This window comes from Gorilla gorilla, chromosome 17, assembly GCF_029281585.2.
Source record: "Gorilla gorilla gorilla isolate KB3781 chromosome 17, NHGRI_mGorGor1-v2.1_pri, whole genome shotgun sequence".
NCBI classification, from domain to species: Eukaryota; Metazoa; Chordata; class Mammalia; order Primates; family Hominidae; genus Gorilla; species Gorilla gorilla.
Genome location: NC_073241.2, coordinates 88,469,338 through 88,491,418, shown reverse-complemented (window position 1 = coordinate 88,491,418; position 22,081 = coordinate 88,469,338). Strand labels below are relative to the sequence as shown.

At 43.1% G+C, this 22,081-nt stretch overlaps 1 protein-coding gene across 1 annotated transcript; it reads right to left on the bottom strand.

Moving 5' to 3' along the window:
* Positions 1-848: 848 nt before the first annotated feature.
* Positions 849-20,261, bottom strand: SEC11C (SEC11 homolog C, signal peptidase complex subunit). The gene is made up of 6 exons (XM_004059476.5): positions 19,707-20,261; positions 10,073-10,182; positions 7,004-7,153; positions 3,882-4,001; positions 2,024-2,081; positions 849-1,049 (listed from the first exon to the last, which is right to left on the bottom strand). The coding sequence occupies exons 1-6, from the start codon at positions 19,791-19,793 to the stop codon at positions 996-998; spliced, it is 579 nt and encodes a 192-aa protein (XP_004059524.1). The 5' UTR covers positions 19,794-20,261; the 3' UTR covers positions 849-995.
* Between the last annotated feature and the right edge of the window lie 1,820 nt (positions 20,262-22,081).

Genomic DNA, 22,081 nt, shown 5'->3' with positions numbered 1-22,081 from the left:
TATAATGCACTTCCCGGGATTTACGTGCTCCACTCCCTCTCATTTCTTTGAACTCTGCTTAATGTCACCTCCTTAGAGAGGCCTCCTCTGACTTCCATCTGAAAAGCAGTGTCCTCTGTCACCCTCTATCTGCTTAACATGCTTTATCTTTCTTCATAGCAATGACCAGTACCTGAAATCACAGGCTCGTGTGTTATCTGTTCCTCCTATTCCAGTGTGAGCTCCGTCAGGGCTGGGACTTTGTACCTCCAGCACATCAGACAGTGGCTGGGTAAAAGTGCTTGATAAATACTTGAAAGAGGGTCTACTTTCTCTGCAGGACTATATATGGTGCAAATATCTAATTTAATGGTGGGTATCCCTGGGAAGTAGAAAGGGAAGACTGAGGCAAGAGACCTTGTGTAGTTTTTGCAATTTTCAACTTTTACCCTTCTGGAGTTTTTGCAACTTTTCAAAGGAGTATGCGCCATTTTTAATAAACACTTTTCAAATAATTTAACAAACTATCTCAAGATATATCATACCACAAAACAAAGCAGATTACATCCCTTCCTTCTAAAAGGTTTTGACTTTCTTAGTTTCTCAGATTACACTTTAATAAGAAACTGTGTTCTTTTAGGGGCCCCTTTGTTTCCCCCCAGAAATGTCATTACATTAAGAATTTTACTTTTGAAACTCAGACATTACAACTATACATGTGGACCATGCCTTGCCCCACTAGCAGCCAGGCCCTAAATAGCCTGCCTGGTTCTTGAAGTTGTGCAGACCCTCAGACTCAGTGTAGAGTCTCCCACAATTGGCAGAGAGATTGAGCACATTCAAATCAGAGTCCACAAAAGAAAACCATCTTTACTGGTGAATCTTTTATTTGGACAAGACAAAAACATCTCCACACTGTTCCCTTTTATACAGAAAATGGAACATCTCAAATATATTAGTTTTTCTCTTTTTCAACAGAATTCATTTCAATCTGGTCCCAGGAACTGCTTCTCATTTTAGGATTCACGTTTTAGTAACACATATGCACCCATTACAGCCAAAAGAGCATACTGGAAAGAAAACACAATGGAAAATCACTGTGAGGTCTACAAAGAAATTTGGTCTGTAAATGTATTCAGATGAAGTCCATTAAATACTGCGCTGAGGACAGAATCAAAAGATTACCTCTTCCCCCCATGGCTTGTTCTCTAAATGAGCTGTTCAATGCTACATTATGGTCAAAAACCCAAAAATATACTGATGGACTAAAGATCAGACAATGAACAAACACAGCAAATGCAGTGCTTACTCCTACACAGGTTTCCCATTGTTTGTCAAGTGATTTTTTAAAAAAATATGGATACACGCCTGTAATCCCAGCACTTTGGGAAGCCAAGGCGGGCAGATCACCTGAGGTCAGGAGTTCGAGACCAGGCTGTCCAACATGGCAAAACCCCGTCTCTACTAAAAATACAGAAATGAGCTGGGCGTGGTGGCGGGCACCTGTAATCCCAGCCACTAGGGAGGCTGAGGCAGGAGAATCACCTGAACCTGGGAGGCGGAGGTTGTGGTGAGCCGAAATTGTGCCACTGCACTCCAGCCTGGGCAATAGAGCCAGATTCCGTCCAAAAAATATATATATATACACATATGTATACATATATGTGTGTGTATATATATACATATATGTGTATATATATATTTAGAGAGAGAGAGAGAGAGATACCATTTTTGTTGAAGTTGAGAGGTAAGCATTACTGGTTTATGGTACTACTTTTGTGTGTGTATGAAAATTTCCATAATAAAAAGCAACAATTAGATAAATGCCATTTTAGAACACTGAACATACAAGGGGAAAGTAGCTATTTTAAATAATTTAAGTGTTGCTGTTTTAAATGACTACATTAATTTCTGGTTAACTACAGATATTCTGCAGGCCTATTAATGGCAGCATGTTTTAAGAAGACTGCCCGTTTACAGTTGCACAAGTAAAAGCTCCAATATTTAATGAAGTAAATAAATATAGACACACATAAATTCCTACCTTGAATTTTGGATAGTCATTCATTATTATGGTGACCATACCAACATATGGTAAAAACCTAAATTGTGGGATAAAAAGCAAGAGATATAAAAGCTGCTTATAACATGATGATGGCAACATCTGAAAACACTATAAATCAGTCTTAAGAAATGAATTGTACGAGGGAATGCCACTGACCGGGGCTGTAAGGATGTATTCAGCCCTGTCTCAAACAGCTTTATTAGTAAGGAGCATCAGCACTGGCAGCCAGGACAAGTTTTCTAAGTAGGCACTTGGGTTGAGATAGTGATGCTGGTTGTCTTCACTTGCTACAATTAAAACAGTTAAGCCGCTTGTACAAAAAGAATAGGCAACTTTCACAAATCTAGTTTTTATTTAGAAGATAAGATTCAGATAGCCCATATAAAAACTGCTGTTAGATAAAGCTTTCAAAGTACATGAATAATGAGTTTGTAATGCAAATAATTATTTTCATTTCCCAGTGCTTGTCAGATATAACAAATAAATGTATTGGGTAGCAAATACAAATGTGAATACCATAACTTATACTCAAATAGGATTATGATCCCAGAGCAAGGAGGTTCAGTGCATAAACCAGCCAATGATTATACTCACAAAATTAACAGCAATATGTAATCAGATGGACCCAGGTCTCAATCATCTCTGCTCATGGGAAACAAGGTAACACACCCATAGGTACCCTCCAGTCTTTTATAAATCAGTAGTTCCATCCTCTCTCTTATCCAAAGCCTTTCACCAGAGTGTCTGGAAAGACAGGATGGACTAACTGGAAGCCCTCCTGGTCCCCCCGGAGATATTCAAGTGAAAATGCAACAAAGAAAAATGGTTAAAGGAGTAGGAAGAAGCTGTAAGCCACAATCTGACTAATAACACTAAATCTGACAAAATGGGAGCCAGTCTCTCCAGCCTTAAAAAGCTAGTGAGATTTAGGTAAGATAAAAAAAATTTCTAATGGCTGTTAAACATAAAAAGGGTTGCCAAGAGAGGGGAAGAATTCCCTTTTTTGGTTTTTAATGAGGACACATTCTCTGTTATGTCAATCAGAAGCAGAACTCATTGCTGGACAACTATACAAAGATGAATACTAAAAGATGTTATCACAGGAATGTTTTTAGTTGCGAAAAATAGGAAATAATCTAAGTGTCCACCAAAAGGGGATTGGTTAAATAAATAATTATTCGCAATAAAACAGCTTGTAGCCACTTAAAAAGATACAGATGTAGATTTGACACGAAAAGCTATTTCCAACTTCCTGTTGGGTGAAAAATAATCAAATTCTAAGTAAAATTATATATATGCATAACACACATCTGTACCAGCCCAGAGAGTACCTACAGCATTCCCTGAAATGTTAAACAGTGGTTATCTCTGGGAGACTTTCTTGTAATGGTTATTTAAAATCCACAAATAACTAATCTCTCAGTGAGGATTTATATTTCTTCTTTTTTTAGAACAAATTTTTTTAAATTTTTATTAATAGAGATGGGGTATCCCTATGTTACTCAGGCTGGTCTGGAACTCCTGGGCTCAAGTGATCCTCCTGCCTCAACCTCCCAAACGTGCTGGGATTACAGGTGTGAGCCACTGCACCTGGCTGGATTTATTTTGAAACAGATATGAACCCATCATATAGATAATATAATTGGGTTCAGTTTTAGATTTTAGGTCTTTAGGAATTTCTAAGTTGTATTTAGTCTTCACAGGATAAACTAGAACTGCTTAAAACTCTCCTGATATGTCATATTTGTAATTAACGACTCATTAGCCTATTGATTTAATTTCTTCATTTCTAAGTGTTTTTCATAACCTTCTGTATAACTTAAAGGTGAATCCTCACCCTCTTGCTCTTCCCACCACGTCCTTCTTTTCCAGCCAGTTCTGGCCTTCTTTGTACAAGCCTCTATCATCAACTTCATTATTATCTCCTTTAGTCAGAAATTTGATGTCTCCATTATCTCTGGAAAGCAAAATAATGTCCTCTCAAAAATTATTTTCAGCACAGCATCATTAACAAAAATATTAGTTTACTCAAGACTTTACTGTCAGACAGGAGCATTTAGAAAAACAGTCAAAGATAACCTGACCTTCCTTTAGTCTAAGATGACTGCTTAAGACAACCATTCAACTGAAGCACAAATCTAATGACAGTTTTGTAGACTTAAATTCCAAAACACTCAAGTATCCTTGACAACAAAAAGCATGACCAAGCACAAGGGCAACAATCTGCTTCCAGCACAGCACACAATGAAGAATTCCTTCTTACCACATGGCTTCTGGGAATGACGAATAAACTAGGACCTGACATTTTTTAACCTGTAAACAAGTGTATTAGTGTCATTCATCAGTGGGCAAAATCATGTGAATCACCACTGTGCAATTCTTTCAAGTCCAGATTCATAACACACAAAAACGCTGCTGACAAGGAGCTTTTCCAGACTCATTTCATTCACCTCAAGTCAGAATAGGTCAGAAGTCAGGACATGTAGCTGGTTTAACAACCTGTGTTGGACTTGAACGGTTTTCATTCTTAGGCCTCATGGAACAATTTGGTTTTTTGTTTGTTTGTTTGTTTGTTTGTTTGAGATGGAGTCTTGCTCTGTCACCCAAGCTGGAGTGCCTTGGTGCGATCTCAGCTCACTGCAACCTCTGCCTCCCAGGTTCAAGCGATTATCCTGCCTCAGTCTCTGAGTAGCTGGGATTACAGGTGTGAGCCACCACACCGAGGTAATTTTTGTATTTTTAGTAGAGACGGGGTTTCACCATGTTGGCCAGGCTGGTCTAGAACTCCTGACCTCAAGTGATCCACCCGCCTTGGCCTCCCAAAGTGCTGGGATTACAGGCATAAGCCACCGTGCCCAGCCTCATAGACCAATTTGTTAACATGGATGATATTCCTCTTCACTCTAGATATAAACTTGATCCTAGATCACACAGATTTGAGCACAAAGTAATTTAAATCCAAGTGTGCTCTAGGCTGTCCTCAGATTTCCTTTTCCTTGCCAAATGCAGAATTTGTTACTGCATTATTTCCTTCACCACTGACCATAGTAGTATAAAGTCAAATTTGCAAGGAAACAAGAATCACAAATGGCATAACACCAGTGTGTTAAAGAGACATGTGGGACTCATTTTAAGCATTCTAAACTGGTACTCAGATAGCCTTGACTCTAGAAACATAATATTGTAGTATCATGGAGCTGTAAAGAGGGTCTTCTTTCAGTAAGACAGATGAAAAAAGAATGCACTATTATAATGAGATAAAATGCCAAAAGCCCCCAAAGATTTGAAACCATATCAAAAAGAGCAAGCTGATTTGCAGCCACGGTTATAAAGGAAATCGGGATAAAAATCCTGACAGTCTCTCATAATTCATGCAAATTAGAGCAAATAATCAACATTTCCTCAACTTGGAACAATTGATCATCTTTAGAAATTAATTGTAAGTCAGTGCGAGTACTGTCACATCATGACTGAGGATGCTTCTTCCTCAGGAATCTAACAGGTAGGCATCAAGTAACCGTTAGTGCAGGACCAGTGTATCACCACAGGTTGAAACTGGACTGTTCTCATGTTTAGAGTCATGTGAAGTGAATAAGTATCAATATCTGTGGGGTACACCTGTGAAGAAGCAGTAAATGGGCCGGGCACAGTTGCTCACACCTGTAATCCTAGCACTTTGGGAGGCCAAGGCGGATGGATCACCTGAGGTCAGGAGTTCGAGATCAGCCTGGCCAACATGGTGAAACCCCATCTCTACTAAAAATACAACAATTAGCCGGGTGTGGTGGCACATGCCTGTAATTCCAGCTACTTGAGACGCTGAGGGAGGAGAATTGCTTGAACCCAGAAGGTGGAGGCTGCAGTGAGCTGAGATCATGCCATTGCACTCCAGCCTAGGAGACAGAGCCTCAAAAAAAAAAAAAAAAATTAGCCAGGCATGATGGTGCATGCTTGTAGTCCCAGCTACTCGAGAGGCTGGGGCAGAAGAATCACTTGAACCCGGGAGGCGGAAGTTGCAGTGAGCAGAGATCGCACCATGGCACTCCAGCCCAGGTGACAGAGTGAGACTCCATCCCAAAAAAAGAAGCAGTGAATGGAATGGGAATCTAATACCAGATATGTACAAGTAGTTACCGCTCTCTCTCAAACTCAAACACACACACACACATACACAGTGAGAAATGCTCCATTATTTAAAAACATACCTATGCATACCTAAATTTAATTCTATGACTTACACAGATAAAAATCCACACTAAGCTGCATAAAGGTAAACGAATAACCAAGTATATGAAATGTAACATTTTTACTAATCATGTGAAGTACTCTCTCATGGTAACTTTATATATTTGAGCAAGAAGTAAATGTTTCTGGTTCCAGAAAAGGGTCTTCATAAGTAAGTCACAGCTGGTATTAACAGCAAGGCTGTTTGGGGAGTAGGGGATGGGGCGGTGGAAAAGTAATGCAGAATATGCAATGACCAAATCATGAGATGAGTTGGAAAATGAATTTTTATCCATCCAGGACTAATATTACTGCTGAAAATGCCGCTTTGGCCAAAGTGACATAGAAAAACAGCTAGCTTTTTTTGCATTTCAGAAAATAATTTTCATATTAAAACCATCCTCTGTTGCAATGTGACTTGATTTTCTTTGAGCTCCTTCAAATAACTAACATGTCATAATACATCATACCTTATATTTGTGCAGCAATTTAAGTTTCTGAATTGCTTTAGTAAACATTAGTTCATTTAATTCTCATAATCACTTTGTGAGTTACTATGGGTTTAACTACTACAACTCCCATCCTACAGGAAGAGTTAAGCATTTGGTCCAAAGTCACCCAGTGAGTCAATGGCAGAACTCAGAACATAATCCAGTGCTTTTACTAGTTTCTAATTAGCCATGAATCTACCAAAAATTTACAAAACAAAACCAAAAAGAAATAAAGCCTCTTTACTTTTCATGAACTTTGATTACTCTGTGAACTATTGGAATGTCTCGTCCTTCAACTTTAAAAACAACTATTTCACCAGCTCTGATTGGGTCTTCCCGGAAATTTGTGAGGAACAGGAGGTCTCCTCTGTGAAAGGCCGGTTCCATACTGCCACTGGAAAGAAGCACAAAGTCAGTATCAGCATTACCCTGTGTCCAAAAGGCGATCAGAATAGACATGTCAGAGGTGAAACTCAATAGTCAAGTAGGTCTCAGGAGCTATAAAACGAGCCAATGTGGCTTCCTTCTTAACTGCTCAAGGTGGTAACATGTGCGAAAGGAAATGACTTCTACTGAGATTAACATGTCATGAGCACTGACAGGACCCTCTGCAGTTTGTATCAGGTAGAAAAGAAACCAGGATAATTGTCAACTCTGAAGTAAAAGCTACCAATTTTTAGCTTTAAAAAAAGTCCTGCATCTACAAATATAGTAGTGTTTTCCTCCAGAACTGCAGGCTGACAGCTAGTTAATCATCTAGGGCAATCCCTTCACTTTAGAGCAGACCCCCAGCACTTAGGATACTGCAATACTTACTTAAGAAATGAGGAACACATGAATGCACTTGGGGAGCAGGACCCGCCCTGATGCCAAACTGAGTGCTGGGACAAAACTAGAACCCAAGTCTTTCGCCTCCTGCACCAGCATCTTTTCCACCATATTCTACAAAAGCCCAATTCTAATAAACATTGACTGGGTTATTGTGGAAGTCAATAAATAATTCCACATGATACCGATTTAAACCTGTGCCAAAATCTTTGGTGGATTCAAAGTAAATTGCGATATGCTGGAAGCTGAAATTTTAAAAATTCATTATATATATTTGCTCATGCTTTGTTTTAATACGTGAGAAAATAAGACCTAGAAATACAGCTTGACGGGGGCTGTGCAACCAAGGATGAGTAATGGCTGCTGAGCAGGAAGAACCTGAGGAGAATGAACCACTGAAGCTCCGTGGTGCTCTAGTGGAAACAAAGAAAACCATGGCTCCCAACAGGAGTTCGGGAAGCTGGCCCTCCTTCCCCTCCAGCCTGGCCCACCTTGAACATCTCAGCAGGTGCAGAAGGTGGCAGGGAGAAATGCAGCCTGTCACTAAGTACCTTCTGATAGGTTTACGTTTAAGTGAAACCAGTGCCACTAAGTATGGACATGGATGAAGCATTCAAAATCAGCCAATCTGAATGATGGGGGAAAAGGGCTAGAAATACAACTGACTTAAGAGAAAACATCACAGTCAAAACAATTGAGTTTTTCCTCCCCACAATATGAAATTCTATTTTGTCTTCTCTGAAAACAAAACATAATTGTTTCAGCGTTAAAAAAAAAAAAAGCTAAAATGCTTAAGGTAATTTCATCTGTGGCTTCATCTTTACTCCTTCAACAAAATTCCTGAAGATACAGTGGGAAGATGTTGATAGAAAAGTAACAGTTAAGGGAACTGCAGCTAGGAAAAGATCCCTGCACAGACTGCAGAAGCCACAGGTGTCCTGAAGTTGGACATCAAGGGTCATTATCATGTCCTATCAGGAGAGGAGTTCTTTTCAATGTTTCACTAATATCAATGTCTACTTGCTTTCCTCATGGGCCAGATTCCCCCAAAAACCACACATCCCTTAGGGATGTCATTGGTTTATGTTGACAAACCAAATTGCTTTAACATTACAAAGGATGCTTTAAAAAAAAAAAAAAAGTCCCTAAGTGCAGCAATTTCACACTACCTTGTGTGTGCAAGTGTGTCTGTGAGATTTGAGGAGGGCCAGGAAATTTCAGATCTAATGTTGGCTCTGCCAAAAGTTACTGGGAGATGCTTGAGGCTTGGCCTCATTGGGCCTCAGGTTTCCTATCTGTTAAGGGAGAGGGTCCATCTAAATTTGAGGTTTTAAATTCCTTCTTCTTTAAAAAAAAAAAAAAAAGCCTTAAAATCCTTCCTTCACATGAAATCTTACCAGGAAGTATAACCACATAAAACACATGAAGGTGGTGCTGTTGCATGTGAAGCAAGGCTAAGGCTTCCTGAATCCATGAGTGTGCTTCCCTTCTCCCCACTCCTAATCTACCCACCCCAACCCCAGGGGCGTCCCCAAAGCACAGTGTGAACACGAGTGGGTCGGAGGTCCCCCAGCTCTGCTGTGAGCTAGGCTGTCCTCAGGCTTCTAAATTCATGAAAACGTGATCTCTAGAAGTGTGCCCCTTAGCCAACCACATGAGGGCAGCCTGGTGAGGCATGGATCATGGCTATGGCCCCACGAGGTGGTGGCAAGGCCTGGTGGAGGGAAAGGGCACTGGTTTGGGAGCTAAGAGCCCTGTGTTCTAGCCTCAACTCCTGCACTGGTAGGCTGTGACTCTGCCCAAGTTACTGCCATAGCCTACCATGCCACCTTGAAAACAACAGATTTGATGACCTAAGACACACTGGATAGACAGCGTCTTGAAGCACCTATCAGTTCCCAAACACGGCCATTTGATTTCAAATTGATGTTAAGTTTTTCCCCTTGGATGGCTTTATGGCTGTGTGAAGTTAACTCTAATGTTAACTTTTCTAAAATAAACATGCTGTACTTTTATAAGCATCATAGTCTCAAGAAGATAGTAGCCATCAATACACCAGTATTACTGAAGAAGCTTGAAAAAAATACTCCACACAATGCTACGCACTGGGGATACAGGCTCTCTCTGCCTGTTTGGTACAAAGAGAATGAAGTAACATTTTTAGTTATGTTTAAAAATCAATTTGTATAGAAATAATGCAGGAATACCACATATTATTAAATTGTCATTTGAAATGGATTAGGTACATGAGCATCAACATGGTTAAAGCTCTAAAATGTCTACCAAGAAAGATGAGATTTTTCAAAAGCCAGAAAAAAAATGAAACATTTTCAAAATAGATATCAATAAAGACTAATAATTTATCCAATTAAAATCTTGAATTTTAGCTGTCACGCAGGTTTTCACTTAAGGCTGCCCCGCTCCTCAGGCCCAAGGCAGCCTTGTGATGGAGGCTGGAGGCTGGAGGCCAGCCTGGGGGACCTACCTCAGCACCACCACGATGGGGCTCTCACTGCCCGTGAGCACGATCAAGCCTTTCCATATCATGAGTGCAGAAGACACGATCATGGCGAAGTTTAAAACCTGGTAATAGAGCTGGAATGAAAAAGAGGAAACCACGATGAAAACCAATAGCAGAAGATCCACCAACCTGTGAAGCTGGAGATGCAGTTATCAAACTTTTTCAAAGACACGATTTTAGGACAGGAAACTAACACAAGGTACAAAATTCTGCAGTATTTCAACTTCTGTCCCTGGAAAGAGACTTGCAAATATCATCTCTCCTTAAGTGAGAGAGAAGGGAGGAAAAAAAGAGCAATCTGTGAGGTTTGTCTTGTTAAAGCCTCAAGGAGGCCCTAATCACCTCTTTGGGATTTCCCAGCACCTTATACCCTAGAAAGTTCCACTACTCAAGGCCTGCCACCAGAGCCTCCCAATGCAGACCAGCCCCAGACACAGCGCAGCATGGGGAGCACAGGTCTAACCCAGATCCACACACTGTGGATTCACCTAGAACTACCTTTAGCCTCAAATGGAAGCTTTGGAGTCCTATAGTGCTTGGCAATGAGGCCATCCTGCTCTAAAAATGACATTTTAAAACCAGTGAACAGAAACTCTAAACACCTGGAGGTTTAAATTTTTCATAAATGTTTTAAAAGGTAAATAACAAATATTTGGTTAAGAGCACAGGTGGGGCTGGGCACAGTGGCTCACGCCTGTAATCGCAGCACTTTGGGAGGCCGAGGCGGGTGGATCACAAGGTTAGGGGATCAAGACCATTCTGGCTACCGGTGAAACCCCGTCTCTACTAAAAAATACAAAAGAAAATTAGCCGGGCGTGGTGGTGGGCGCCTGTAGTCCCAGCTACTTGGGAGGCTGAGGCAGGAGAATGGCGTGAACCCGGGAGGCAGAGCTTGCAGTGAGCCGCGACTGCACGACTGCACTGCAGCCTGGGTGACAGAGCGAGACTCCGTCTCAAAAAAAAAAAAGAGCACAGGTGGGAGGGTCACACGAGTTGATGCATAAGCACTAGTTACATCAGCTCTGAGAAGGAGGTGAAAGCCCACCCGATCTACCTCAGACCGCTGCGTTTAGACCCACCGGGCTTGCCTCGCTCCCTGCAGCATGGCATGGGCTGAAGCACAGGCTCTTCCTTGCTGACAGCTGCCTGCTGCACCTGCCAACTCCTGGTGACTAAAGGAGAAAACAACACCTGCCCATGTGCCAACACCCTGTCAGGCTGGAGCTGACCTGTCAGACCAAACATCCGCCTTCCTTCCAGGCGCAACAGGGACTAACGCTGCTGTGGCTAGCACCACTCAAAATCAAAGCCCCTCACGGCATTGCCAGCACCACCCTCCAGGGAGGCTCCTTACTTTGGTACCTGCCTCAATCTTCCTCTTCACAACCCTGCGGTTGTTGGGGTGATTTGCAGAGGCAGGTGGGTGGTCCATCAACACTGTGCTGTCTCAATTCCTGGGCCCCTATCCACATCTCCAAAGATCTTCCCTCCACTGGGACCACTCACTCTCAGCAACACACCCTAGAACCAAAATGGCTCTATCCCCACGTGGGTCTCTGGTTCAATGACCCCCTTCCACCGGGCCCCAGGTGCCTATTCTCCTGGCATCTGTGCTCACTTCTGTGTACACCTGAGGACCGTGTTCTGTGTACACCTGAGGTCCTTCACCCCTCACTTCTGCTTTTATACCCTCAGCATGCAGTGTGCACAGTCACTTATAGGGTGGGAGCCACAACCCCCACCAGGCCTGGCAGCTTTTCCTCCAGAGATTTCTGTTCCCCTCTCCAGGGAATGAACTCCCAGACCTCTGCTGAGGAGGGTGAGGCCTCTGGGTGGAAGACAAGGAGAGCGAGGGGTCTCACTGCTTCTCTGCTTTTCTACCCAATCAAACTTATTTCAGCCCTACCTCCCCTTCACCTTCAGTTCTGGGGACACCAATTCCTGGGTCTCTGAGGACTCTCTCTGCCTCACAAACCTGAAGAGCCACAGCCTCCCCCAGTGCCGCTCACATCCTGGCTTTCTCTGGCTGTGCCAGTTCCCATTCTTCCATCTGTTTTCCAGCTTCTAGTATTTGGCTGATCTTGTTTCCTTTCCCGGGCGTATCCTGGAGTAACTGATAACTTCTAAACTCTCCTTGCTATTAATATAGTTTTAGTGTTTTGGAGGCAGTGATGTTAGACAGGTTAGATCCCACCTTAGCTCCCTACCAGCTTTCCAGAACATACTTTTGAATTGAGTTTGGAGTGAGGACCTGGATCACGTGGCTCTGGGCAACATCATTTTCCTCAACTATCCAAATTTAATATTAACTGAGATGGAATGTGGTGGTATGAACTCTTTTTGAGCATTGAGTACAACTTAAAATACAGTTTTAAACACAGTTTAAATACAGTTTAAAATACACAAGGCCTGGAAAAGTCGGAGTGAAAGACACTCAGGAAGTCCAAATGGAGACTTGCCAGGTGGTTCTACGTGGTTCTGACTTCTCAGTGTATGGACAGTTCTTTACAGCAGCAGCGCAAGCAGCAGCGCAAGCATCAGCGTGCACTAGGATCAGCTGGCAATGCCTGAGGACTGCACTTCAGACACATTCCCAGGTGACACGAAAGCTGCTGGAGTGGGAATCACAGCTGAGAACCACTGCTCTATACCATTGGTTCTCAACCTTGGCTGCACCTCAGAATCATCAGGGAAGCCCTGGAAAGTCCATCCCAGACCAGCTGGATCACTGGGAGGGGTGGGGTGATTCTGAGGTGCAGTGAAAGTTGAATCACGGCTCTATACCTCCTCCTCCCATCAGCTAAAGACTCTCCCATCGCAAACCCTTCCTCCACCTCACATCCTCCTCCAGCTTTCACACTCTCTTCTCCTTCACAGCTCTTCTCAAAACAGTGTCTACCCCAAGTTGCTCCCCTTCTTCACCATCTATATTCAGTCTTCAACCTACACAGTCAGTCACAGGCTCACTAAGTCCAAAGGATAACTGTCGGCCCTCACCTTACCTGACCTTCCAGCAGCTCTCAACACACATGATCATTTCTTCAAACCCTCGGCCCCTGCCTTCCAGGATGGCATGCCATCCACTTCTCACCACTTTCTTGTCTTCCTGCCAGTTGCTCCTCCTCTACCTGAACCTCCTCCTCTACCTGAATGCTGGCATTGGTCCCATCAGGCTAACTACTCCCAATTCAGAGACTTCCAACTGCCTACCTGACGTTTCCACTTAGATGTCTTTAAAGATACCCCATCCTCAACATGTCAAAATTAAACTTACCTTCTCCAAAAGCTTTCAGTATTAGGGATCCTTCTCTCAGTAAATGACATTATTATCACCCTGCTGTTTGGAGCCACCCCCTACCCATTCATTCTATATATTCTGGCTTTCCAAACAGATCTGGAGTTTGTCCAGGTCTCTCTATTCCCACTGCCGCCACTCTCATCATATCACCAACGGGGCCCATCAGGCTGCTGTGAAGCCTCATGACAGGTCTCCTAATGCCCATGCACACCTCTTCTGATCCATTCTCTGTGCTACACTCAGGGCGGTCATGTGCCACTTCATGACAGACACATTCTGAAAAATGCGTTGTTAGGTGATTTTATTGTTGTTTGAACATCACAGAGTGTACTTATACAAACCCAGATGGTGTCGCTTACTATACCCCTAAGCTATACGATGTAGCCTATTGCTCCTAGGCTAGAAACCTATATAGCATGCTACTTTATTGAATACTACAGGCGACTGTAACACACTGGTAAGTATTTATGTAACTAAACATAGAAAAGGCACAGTAAAAATATGGTATAATTTTTTGGGACCCCCATCGTGTATGTAGTCCACCACTGATGGAAACATCATTATATGGTGCTTGACTGTACTGGTTTTCAAATGCACATCTGGTCACCTGGTTGTCTATGCCCTGCCTAAAGCCCTTTGATTGCATCCCACTACTCTGAGGATGAAGACTAAACTACAATATGGCCTCTAAGGCCCTGTCTGATATAACCCTGCAGCCCCGCTTCAGCCTGTGAAGCTCGCCTCACCCCAGCTGCACTGGTGGTATCTGTCCATGCTTCCACCTCACATGCTTCTTTCCACCCCAGGGCCTTTACCCAGAAGGCTCCCTCCCTGAACCCCTTAGTTTACCAAACACTCACCTTTACATCCACCTTTAAATGTCAGTGTCCAACAGAACCCTGCCCTGACCGGCTAGACCAGAAATCAGCAAATTTTTGTGTAAAGGGCTAGACAGTAAATATTTTATGTTTACGGGTCACATAGTCTCATTGAAACTACTCAGCCCTGCCAATGTAGTGGGAAAGCAGCCATAGACAATATGTAAAAGAAAGAGCATGGCCGTGTGCCAATAAAACTTTACAAAAACAGGTGGTGCAATGGGGTTTGCCAACCTCCACTCTGGCCAGCCTAGGTCTTCCTATTATATATTCTCACTGCATCCTGTATTTCTTTATATCGTTCATCAGCATCATAATTAAGCATATAATTACCTAATGTGTCTTTTGCATTAGACCTTACATTCCACAAAAGTAGGGATCATTTCAGCCTTGCTCATAGCTGTATCCTCAAGATTCAACATGGGTTTGGCAAAAAGTTAAGTATTCAATTTGTTGAATAAATAGTGATAAAATAAACATCTTTAATGGTGAATGCAAACAAATCAGCAATAAGAAAAACACTAAAATTCCAACAGAAAAAGGTAAAAGCTTAAAACTATAATTTTCCAAAGGAAAATACAAGTAGTAAATAAACATAAAAAATGTTCAAACCAATAATCCTGCCTCTACCCTCCTTGCAACCCCTTCCTTTTTTTTTTGTTTCTAGCAACTTTTTATTTATTTATTTTTTTTAAGATACAAGGTTTCAGTCTGTGGCCTAGGCTAGAGTGCAGTGGTGCAATCATAACTCACCACAGCCTCAAACTCCTGGGCTCAGTGGATCCTCCCACCTCAGCCTCCCAAGTGGCTGGACTACAGGCATGTGCTGGCATGCCTGGGTAGTTCTAAATTTTTTTCTTTGGTAGAAATGGGGTATTTTTATGTTGCTCAGGCTGGTCTTGAACATACTAGCCTCAAGCAATCCTCCCAAAGTGCTGGGACTATAGGCATAAGCCACCACACCTAGCCTTTGCCTAAGAAATTTAAAGTGTCTGGTTTTTTTTGTTGTTGTTGTTAATACTAACACTTAGTGCTGGCAAGAATACACTGTGATGGGGATACAAATTGATAAACCATTCTGAAACTATTTGGCATTAGTATTAAGAGGTTACTCTTGGCCCATAATCCTACTTCTAGGAATTCAGTATAAACTAAAGGCAGGTTGAGAATTATGGCCCGAAGACATTTATTACAGTCTTAATTCTAATAATGTGGAAAAGGAAATAAATGAGCAACAATATGGAAATAACTGAGTAGAAAGTGGGGCCAGGTGCAGTGTGGCTCATGCCTGTAATCCCAGCACTTTGAGAGGCCAAGGTGGGCGGATAACCTGAGCTCAGGAGTTCAAGACCAGCCTGACCAACATGGCAAAATCCTGTCTCTACTAAAGATGCAAAAATTAGCCAGGCATGGTGGTGCATGCGCCTGTAATCCCAGCTACTCGGGAGGCTGAGGCACAAGAATCGCTTGAACCCGGGAGGCGGAGGTTGCAATGAGCTGAGATTGCACCACTGCACTCCAGCCTGGGTGACAGAGCAAGACTCCATCTCAAAAAAAAAAAAAAAAAAGAAAAAAGAAAAAGAAAATGGCGGATTACTCCACTATTTAAAACAATGCATAAAGAACTTAATGGGAGTGGAGGAGAAAGCAGGTTGGGTTGGGGGAGGAAAATAAAAAAGAACTTTAATGACATGACCAAACACAGTATGTTGAGTGAAAAATGTAAGCTGCAGTAGGATCTCACCAAACGATAAAACAAATACAAAGAGATGCCCCAAGACGCTAAGAGAGGCTATTTTAGGATAGCGAAATTATGAGTCATTGACTTTTCTTCTTTAAACTATTCTCTGTTCTGAAAACAAACTCTGACTGATGTAAGGTAGGAAAAGCAGAGCTCAAAACTGTCTCTTGCTAATGTTAAAACTGTAAAAATAGGTAATTTGAGGCAATAATGAAGGATACAACTGAAAGTGAGGACATAAGTGAATTAAGATAATTGTTAATGTATTTTGGTGCAATAAATCAAAATAGGAAAATAAATATAATTCAACATTAAAGTTACACACTTTTTTTTTTTTTTTTTTTGAGATGGAGTCTCACTCTGTTGCCCAGACTGGAGTGCAATGGTGCGATCTCTGCTCACTACAACCTCCGCCTCCTGGGCTCAAGTGATTCTCCTGCCTCAGCCTGCCGAGTAGCTGGGATAACAGGTGTGCACCACCACACCCGGCTAATTTTTATATTTTTAGTAGAGACGGGGCTTCACCATGTTGGCCAGGCTCGTTTTGAACTCCTGACCTCAAATGATCTGCCCGCCTCAGCCTCCCAAAGTGCTAGGATTACAAGCATGAGCCACTGCACTCAGCCTACACACCATTTTTAAAAGCGACTTGGCTACTGTGTCAATAGCAAATTATGAAACTATCATTATATTCCCAGGAGAGTGAAAAAGGAAACTGGAGTGCTAAGCAGACATTGACAAAGTATTGGGCTATAATATGTTAAACCACTGCTTCTTCTGGTTCCACGGATTAAGTTCTTTAGTGGTGATTTCTAAGATTTTAGTGCAGCTGTCACAGAAGCAGTGTACACTGTACCCAATATGTAGTCTTTTATCCCTCATCAAATGAAGAATATTTACCAGAAAGTTGCCATGAAACAATCAAAGCCTTTACACCATTTCACCATAAGCTCAAAGAGCATAACGGAAAAAATCAAAGATCACAAAGCAAATACTTAAGAATGCAAAGAAGTGAGCCGTTAGAAGAGATAAAACATTCATGTCTTCATTCAATAAATATTGAACAAACAACAACAACAAAACACTGCTTCTAAAGTAAAATCAGCCTTACAAGTCACGTCACTCTAAAGCAGAAGCTGTTCACTGGAATTTACATTCAAAAACCTCCCCACCTGCTCTGCCTGACTTAAAGGATTTGACAAATAACCGCTGTTTCACTATGAATTACAGATCTGATTAGGAAAGCCCCAAACCATGGTTTTAAACAACGACTGCCATTTTCAGACAAGTTTTCAAGTCATCGGGCTCCACCCCGATAAAAGCAAATTATAAAATCTTGCCACTTATCCAGTAAAGACCTCGTACCAAGAATATATTTTCCAGTATAATTTCCCATGCTTGAAAAGTTCATTAAGGGAAAGCAAAATCAATTCCTCAAAAAAACTTCCTTTGAGCAAGCCATCTACCTGCTAAGGAAATGTCCAAATACACAAAAATATAGAAATCAAAGTAAGAAACTACAGATCACACTTTTAACACCTTAACTTTAAGAAACCTACTAATCAGATTCTAGGCATAAAATCCTGGAATCCAGAGAAGTAATTTTGATTGAACTACTGACAAGCTGACTGCGGTCTGGAAAAAAAACCAACCACCATGTTTCACAGGTGCTTTTGTTGTTGTTCACCTTTGCCTACCAACTTTGTATGCTCAGCACTTAATGCTCACAACAGAGCGTAGAACTAAGTCCATACTCAGTCACTGTCAACCAAAGATGAAACACCCAATGTCTAAGAGTTTTAAGCAAACATTTCAGATCAAATATTCTGGCTGACAGCAGCAGCACTGCCAGTAGCTGTATTTCTTCCTCTCTTCCTCACTGCAGAAACAAAGAGCCCTTGTCTTGCATGTGGGTCCTGCTTTAATAGTAAGCAGGGGCAGCAGAGAAAGAAGGTCCTGCTTTCAAGACTGGTGGAGCATGCAGGCCTGACAAAGTGTCATAAGATGCTATTTTGGAGGGAAGAAGAGAAAAAAAAAAAAAAGACAAAGCTTTTTTAAAAAGTACCAAGAAGCAGTAGATTTGAGCTTGCTGAATTTTAATTAGAAGACTAGCAAAACAGGCAATACAGCCAGCTACTGGCAGGCCTTATCGCTGAGAGCAAAAACACGCTGATCTTTCAAAGGGCAAACTGGTTTAGGGATCAATACACTCATCAGAGGGCCTTTTCTGACAGTCTGCAATTATAGTCATCAGTAATCAGTACCAATTTTAGAGACACTTTAAAAACCCAGCCATTAAGTCTAGATTTTTAAACAAAGCTCTACTTCCTGGAGGAGATTCTTGTGAACAGCATCAATGCTCAGGACATTAGCAGTTACTTTTTTAAGCTGGTGATAATCTCTACTACAACTCATCTTCCAGAAACAGGAGTTATCAGCTTTGCACACCTAGACACTACCACATCCTAAACACGGTTGATGAAATAGAAATTATCAAACTTTCCCACACTACTGCACTAGTCTGAAATTCTACTTGGGGAAGGGGGAGGAGAGTGAGAGGGAAAAAAACACATATGCCTAAAGGAGTAAGTTGTGACCTCCCATGGGCACCACCCCACATCTCAACAGGATGGAGCAAATGAAACTGGATGCCATCAAAATAATGAGGATTAATACCATTTTCAAAGACAATCAAACCTCCCTGGTTGGAAGGTCCCATTTTTCTTAGCACAATTTATTAGTAGCAATAGTGGCATTAGTATCCACCGTGATACTCAGGTCCTACAGGTCCCCCAAATTCTCTACCTAGAAGCCTACATAGTCGTATTTTTCCTGACTGAGAGGGCTTCCTTTCCAATCCCTACTCACTCTTAACCTTATAGTGAAGAGATAAGGACCCAAAGACAGTGATGATGGCCAATAAGTGGCTAAAAAGAGAGCAAGAGGAACGTTTTCCTCTGAGGTCCTCTCACAAAGGAGAGGGAATTCAACCACCCCAGCTGCCCAAAGACCCTACACTGCCTCCTATATTCAGAGTGCAGCCATCTCAGAAGTTAGAGGAGGCTTCTGGAAGCCCGCTGGGAACACTGGTTGAGTCCACAATGATTGCGCACAGCTTGTGAGCTCTCTAGGCACAAGGAGCATTATTTAGTCCCGACCCACGGTCAGGGGAAAAACAACTGCCCAGGCTGGGAAGAAACTGCTTTGGGAGGCATCGCTGGACAGCTCCCATTGTAGCAAAGTTCTTCCCTCTCGCCTGCCTTTCTGCCTCTTCCACCTGCGGGCAGTCAGGCCTCTGAAGCCCCACAGAGAAATCGGTTCCCTCTTCACCGGGTGGCCCTTCAAATACGCGCAGAGAGCTGTCGCTCACCGAGTCATCTCTCCCACAAGCGTGGCTGTGGCATTCTCAACCACATTTGACATTCCATGGCACGGGGTTTCTATTCTCCCCTTTCCTGCACCCTCCCCTAATTGTGCTCTTGTCAGGGCAAGGAAGTGCACACCCATGCCCACACGTAGGCGTAGAACCCAGGGCCTGAGAACCCAGCGCGGGAGCTTCGGGTGGCCGCCCGGCCGCATTCACTGGGAGCTGCCCTTGCCGGAGCCCTGCCTGGGAAGCCCCGACTCCCCGCTAGCACAGCGGGTCCCGGCCACGGCGCGCTCACCACCCTCCTCCGTCACCTGGCGCTTGTTCATCTTCTTCAGGTCCCCGAAGATATCCAAGCCGGACGCGGGGAGATGAGCCCCCACGGCGCCCGCGCGTACCATAGCAGGGTCTCCGGGGACCTAGCGGCCCGCCGGCTCTGGGTGGCACAGACGGCTGCGGAGCACCTGCCGGCCCCCGCCCACCGGCCCAGCGTCCTTGCGGCCACGTGACCGGCGACTCGCTTGGGCGTCTGGGAATCGTAGTCTCGCTAGTCTTGGGCACTGGCCAGCCAGGAATGAACCTGAAGGAAGAAAACTACCACTCCCAGAATGCTGCGGGGTAGGCATCTCGGCCAGTGAAGACCCGGGGCTCCTAGGGAGGGCAGCTACAGGGCTCCGGAGCCTTGTCTGACCCTTCGGAGGGAACATCGAGCAGCGAGTGACCCCGCATACCTCGGGGGGCAACTGGGGGAAGGGACTACTCAAGAGGAGCTGAATTTCCCTACTCTGGTCAGGCGCCAAGAGGACACCTAACTCCCGCTCGCAAATCACCTAGCCGTGTATCTTGGCTATTGGATGACTGCAGCGAGGAAAGGTGGTGCCTCTACGCTGGGGGCGGGCTGAGCCGAATCGGGGCGGGGCCTAAAGATGGACTGCGGTGGGCGGGGCTTGGAAGAGGCGGGACTTTTGAGGCCGCTGAATTCTGCATTTTGAGTGGTACCACTTGTATGCAAGGAAGTATCTTTGAATGCCTTGACCATAATTGGGTTGCAATGGATATTAATTAAATGAATACATAACCACCTAATTTCATACACGAGAAAGCAAAGGCCCAGAAAGGTTCATTGACATGACCAAGGTTAAGTGGAAATGAGTGGAATATAACTCAAAGTTTTAAATTTAGAAGTCCTAGATCATCACAGTTCTGATCCTAGATTACCTTTGGTTCATTCACTCACTCGTGTATGCATTATGCATTCTTTATTGTATTTATTTATCCACAAATCTTTATGGAGCACCTACCATGCACCTGGCCTTGTTCTAGGCACTTGAGAAACATCAGTGAACAAAACAAGCAAAGATTCTTGCCCTCATGAAGCTTATATTCTACCGAAGGCAGACATAATAGATAATTTACACAGTACCTAAAGGATGGAGGTGCTGTGACAACAGGAAAAGCAGATAAGTTGAATGGGGAGGTCTCGGGGAAAGGATCAGGTTGCAATTTAAAATGTACCAGAAGCTGACTTACCATGAAGCTAATGAAAGGTAAGTTCTGGGACCCTTCAATTGCAAAGGTGTTTTCCAAGGTGTGGGAGAAACTTAACCATAGAATGTGTAAAACTTTCAAAAGCAAGATATTGCAATTGCTATTGGTTAAGAGTTCTGTTTCTTTGCATTCCAACTTCACCTCCATTACATTTCCCCTCCTGTTGGAGGGACAAGGAGAATTTTGGGGATCCAGCTAAGGAGGAAACGAGTTGGAGATACATTTGGTTTGAGTTTAGTGAATTTATTTATGTGGTTCATGGTCTTTCCTGCCATCCTCGTGTAAAAAATGGCTTCTGGGAATACTGCCATCCACTGGGCCAACTCACCTGGCACCATGGCAGGAAGTCTCACTGGAAGTGGCATCTGATATGAAAGTGTTCTGCAGCACTTGACCTTGGAAATAAGTGGGTGGAGAGAAAAAACAAGGTTTGAAATGTACAGATCCAGAAGCTAGTCTGTGTAAAATTCTTCCAAATATCAGATGTATAAAATTGTAAGTGCAAGACACAGTGCTTAGTACATAGGAAGATATGGTGATAGTTAACCCTGTCACTAATAATTGCTGGAACTAAGGTGGCAGCACTAAAGGTTCAGAATCTGGATACATTTTGAAGAAAGAGTCTTCAGGATTTTTTGAAAGAATAAATATAGGGCGTGAAAGAAGAAAAGAGATTGAGGCTGACTCCAGGGTTTTTAACCTATGGAACTAGAAGGGTAGAGTTCCCCTCAACTTCAATGAGGAAAGCTGTGGGTGGAACAGGTTTGTGGGAATAGAGTAAGGGTCCAAAATGTGACCAATAAACCTAGAACCCAGTGTGATATCTTCACATCAGAACCTTTGGCCCAGCCCCCAGGCTCCTGCTTAGGTTGAGCATTGGGTGAGAAGCAACACAGGAAGACATTGGGTAGAAGTCCCTGCATATTGTCCAGTCTTAGACTAATTTATTCACCTTCATGAACCCTTTGCTCATCCACCAAATAAAAACTGTATTTGTTACAGCCACTTTGGAAGACAGTTTGGCAATTTCTTCCAAAACTAAGCATCCTCTCACCATATGATGCAGCAATTGCACTCCTTGGTATTTACCCAAATACCAGCTTGAAAACGGATGTCCACACAAAAACCTGTACACGGATGT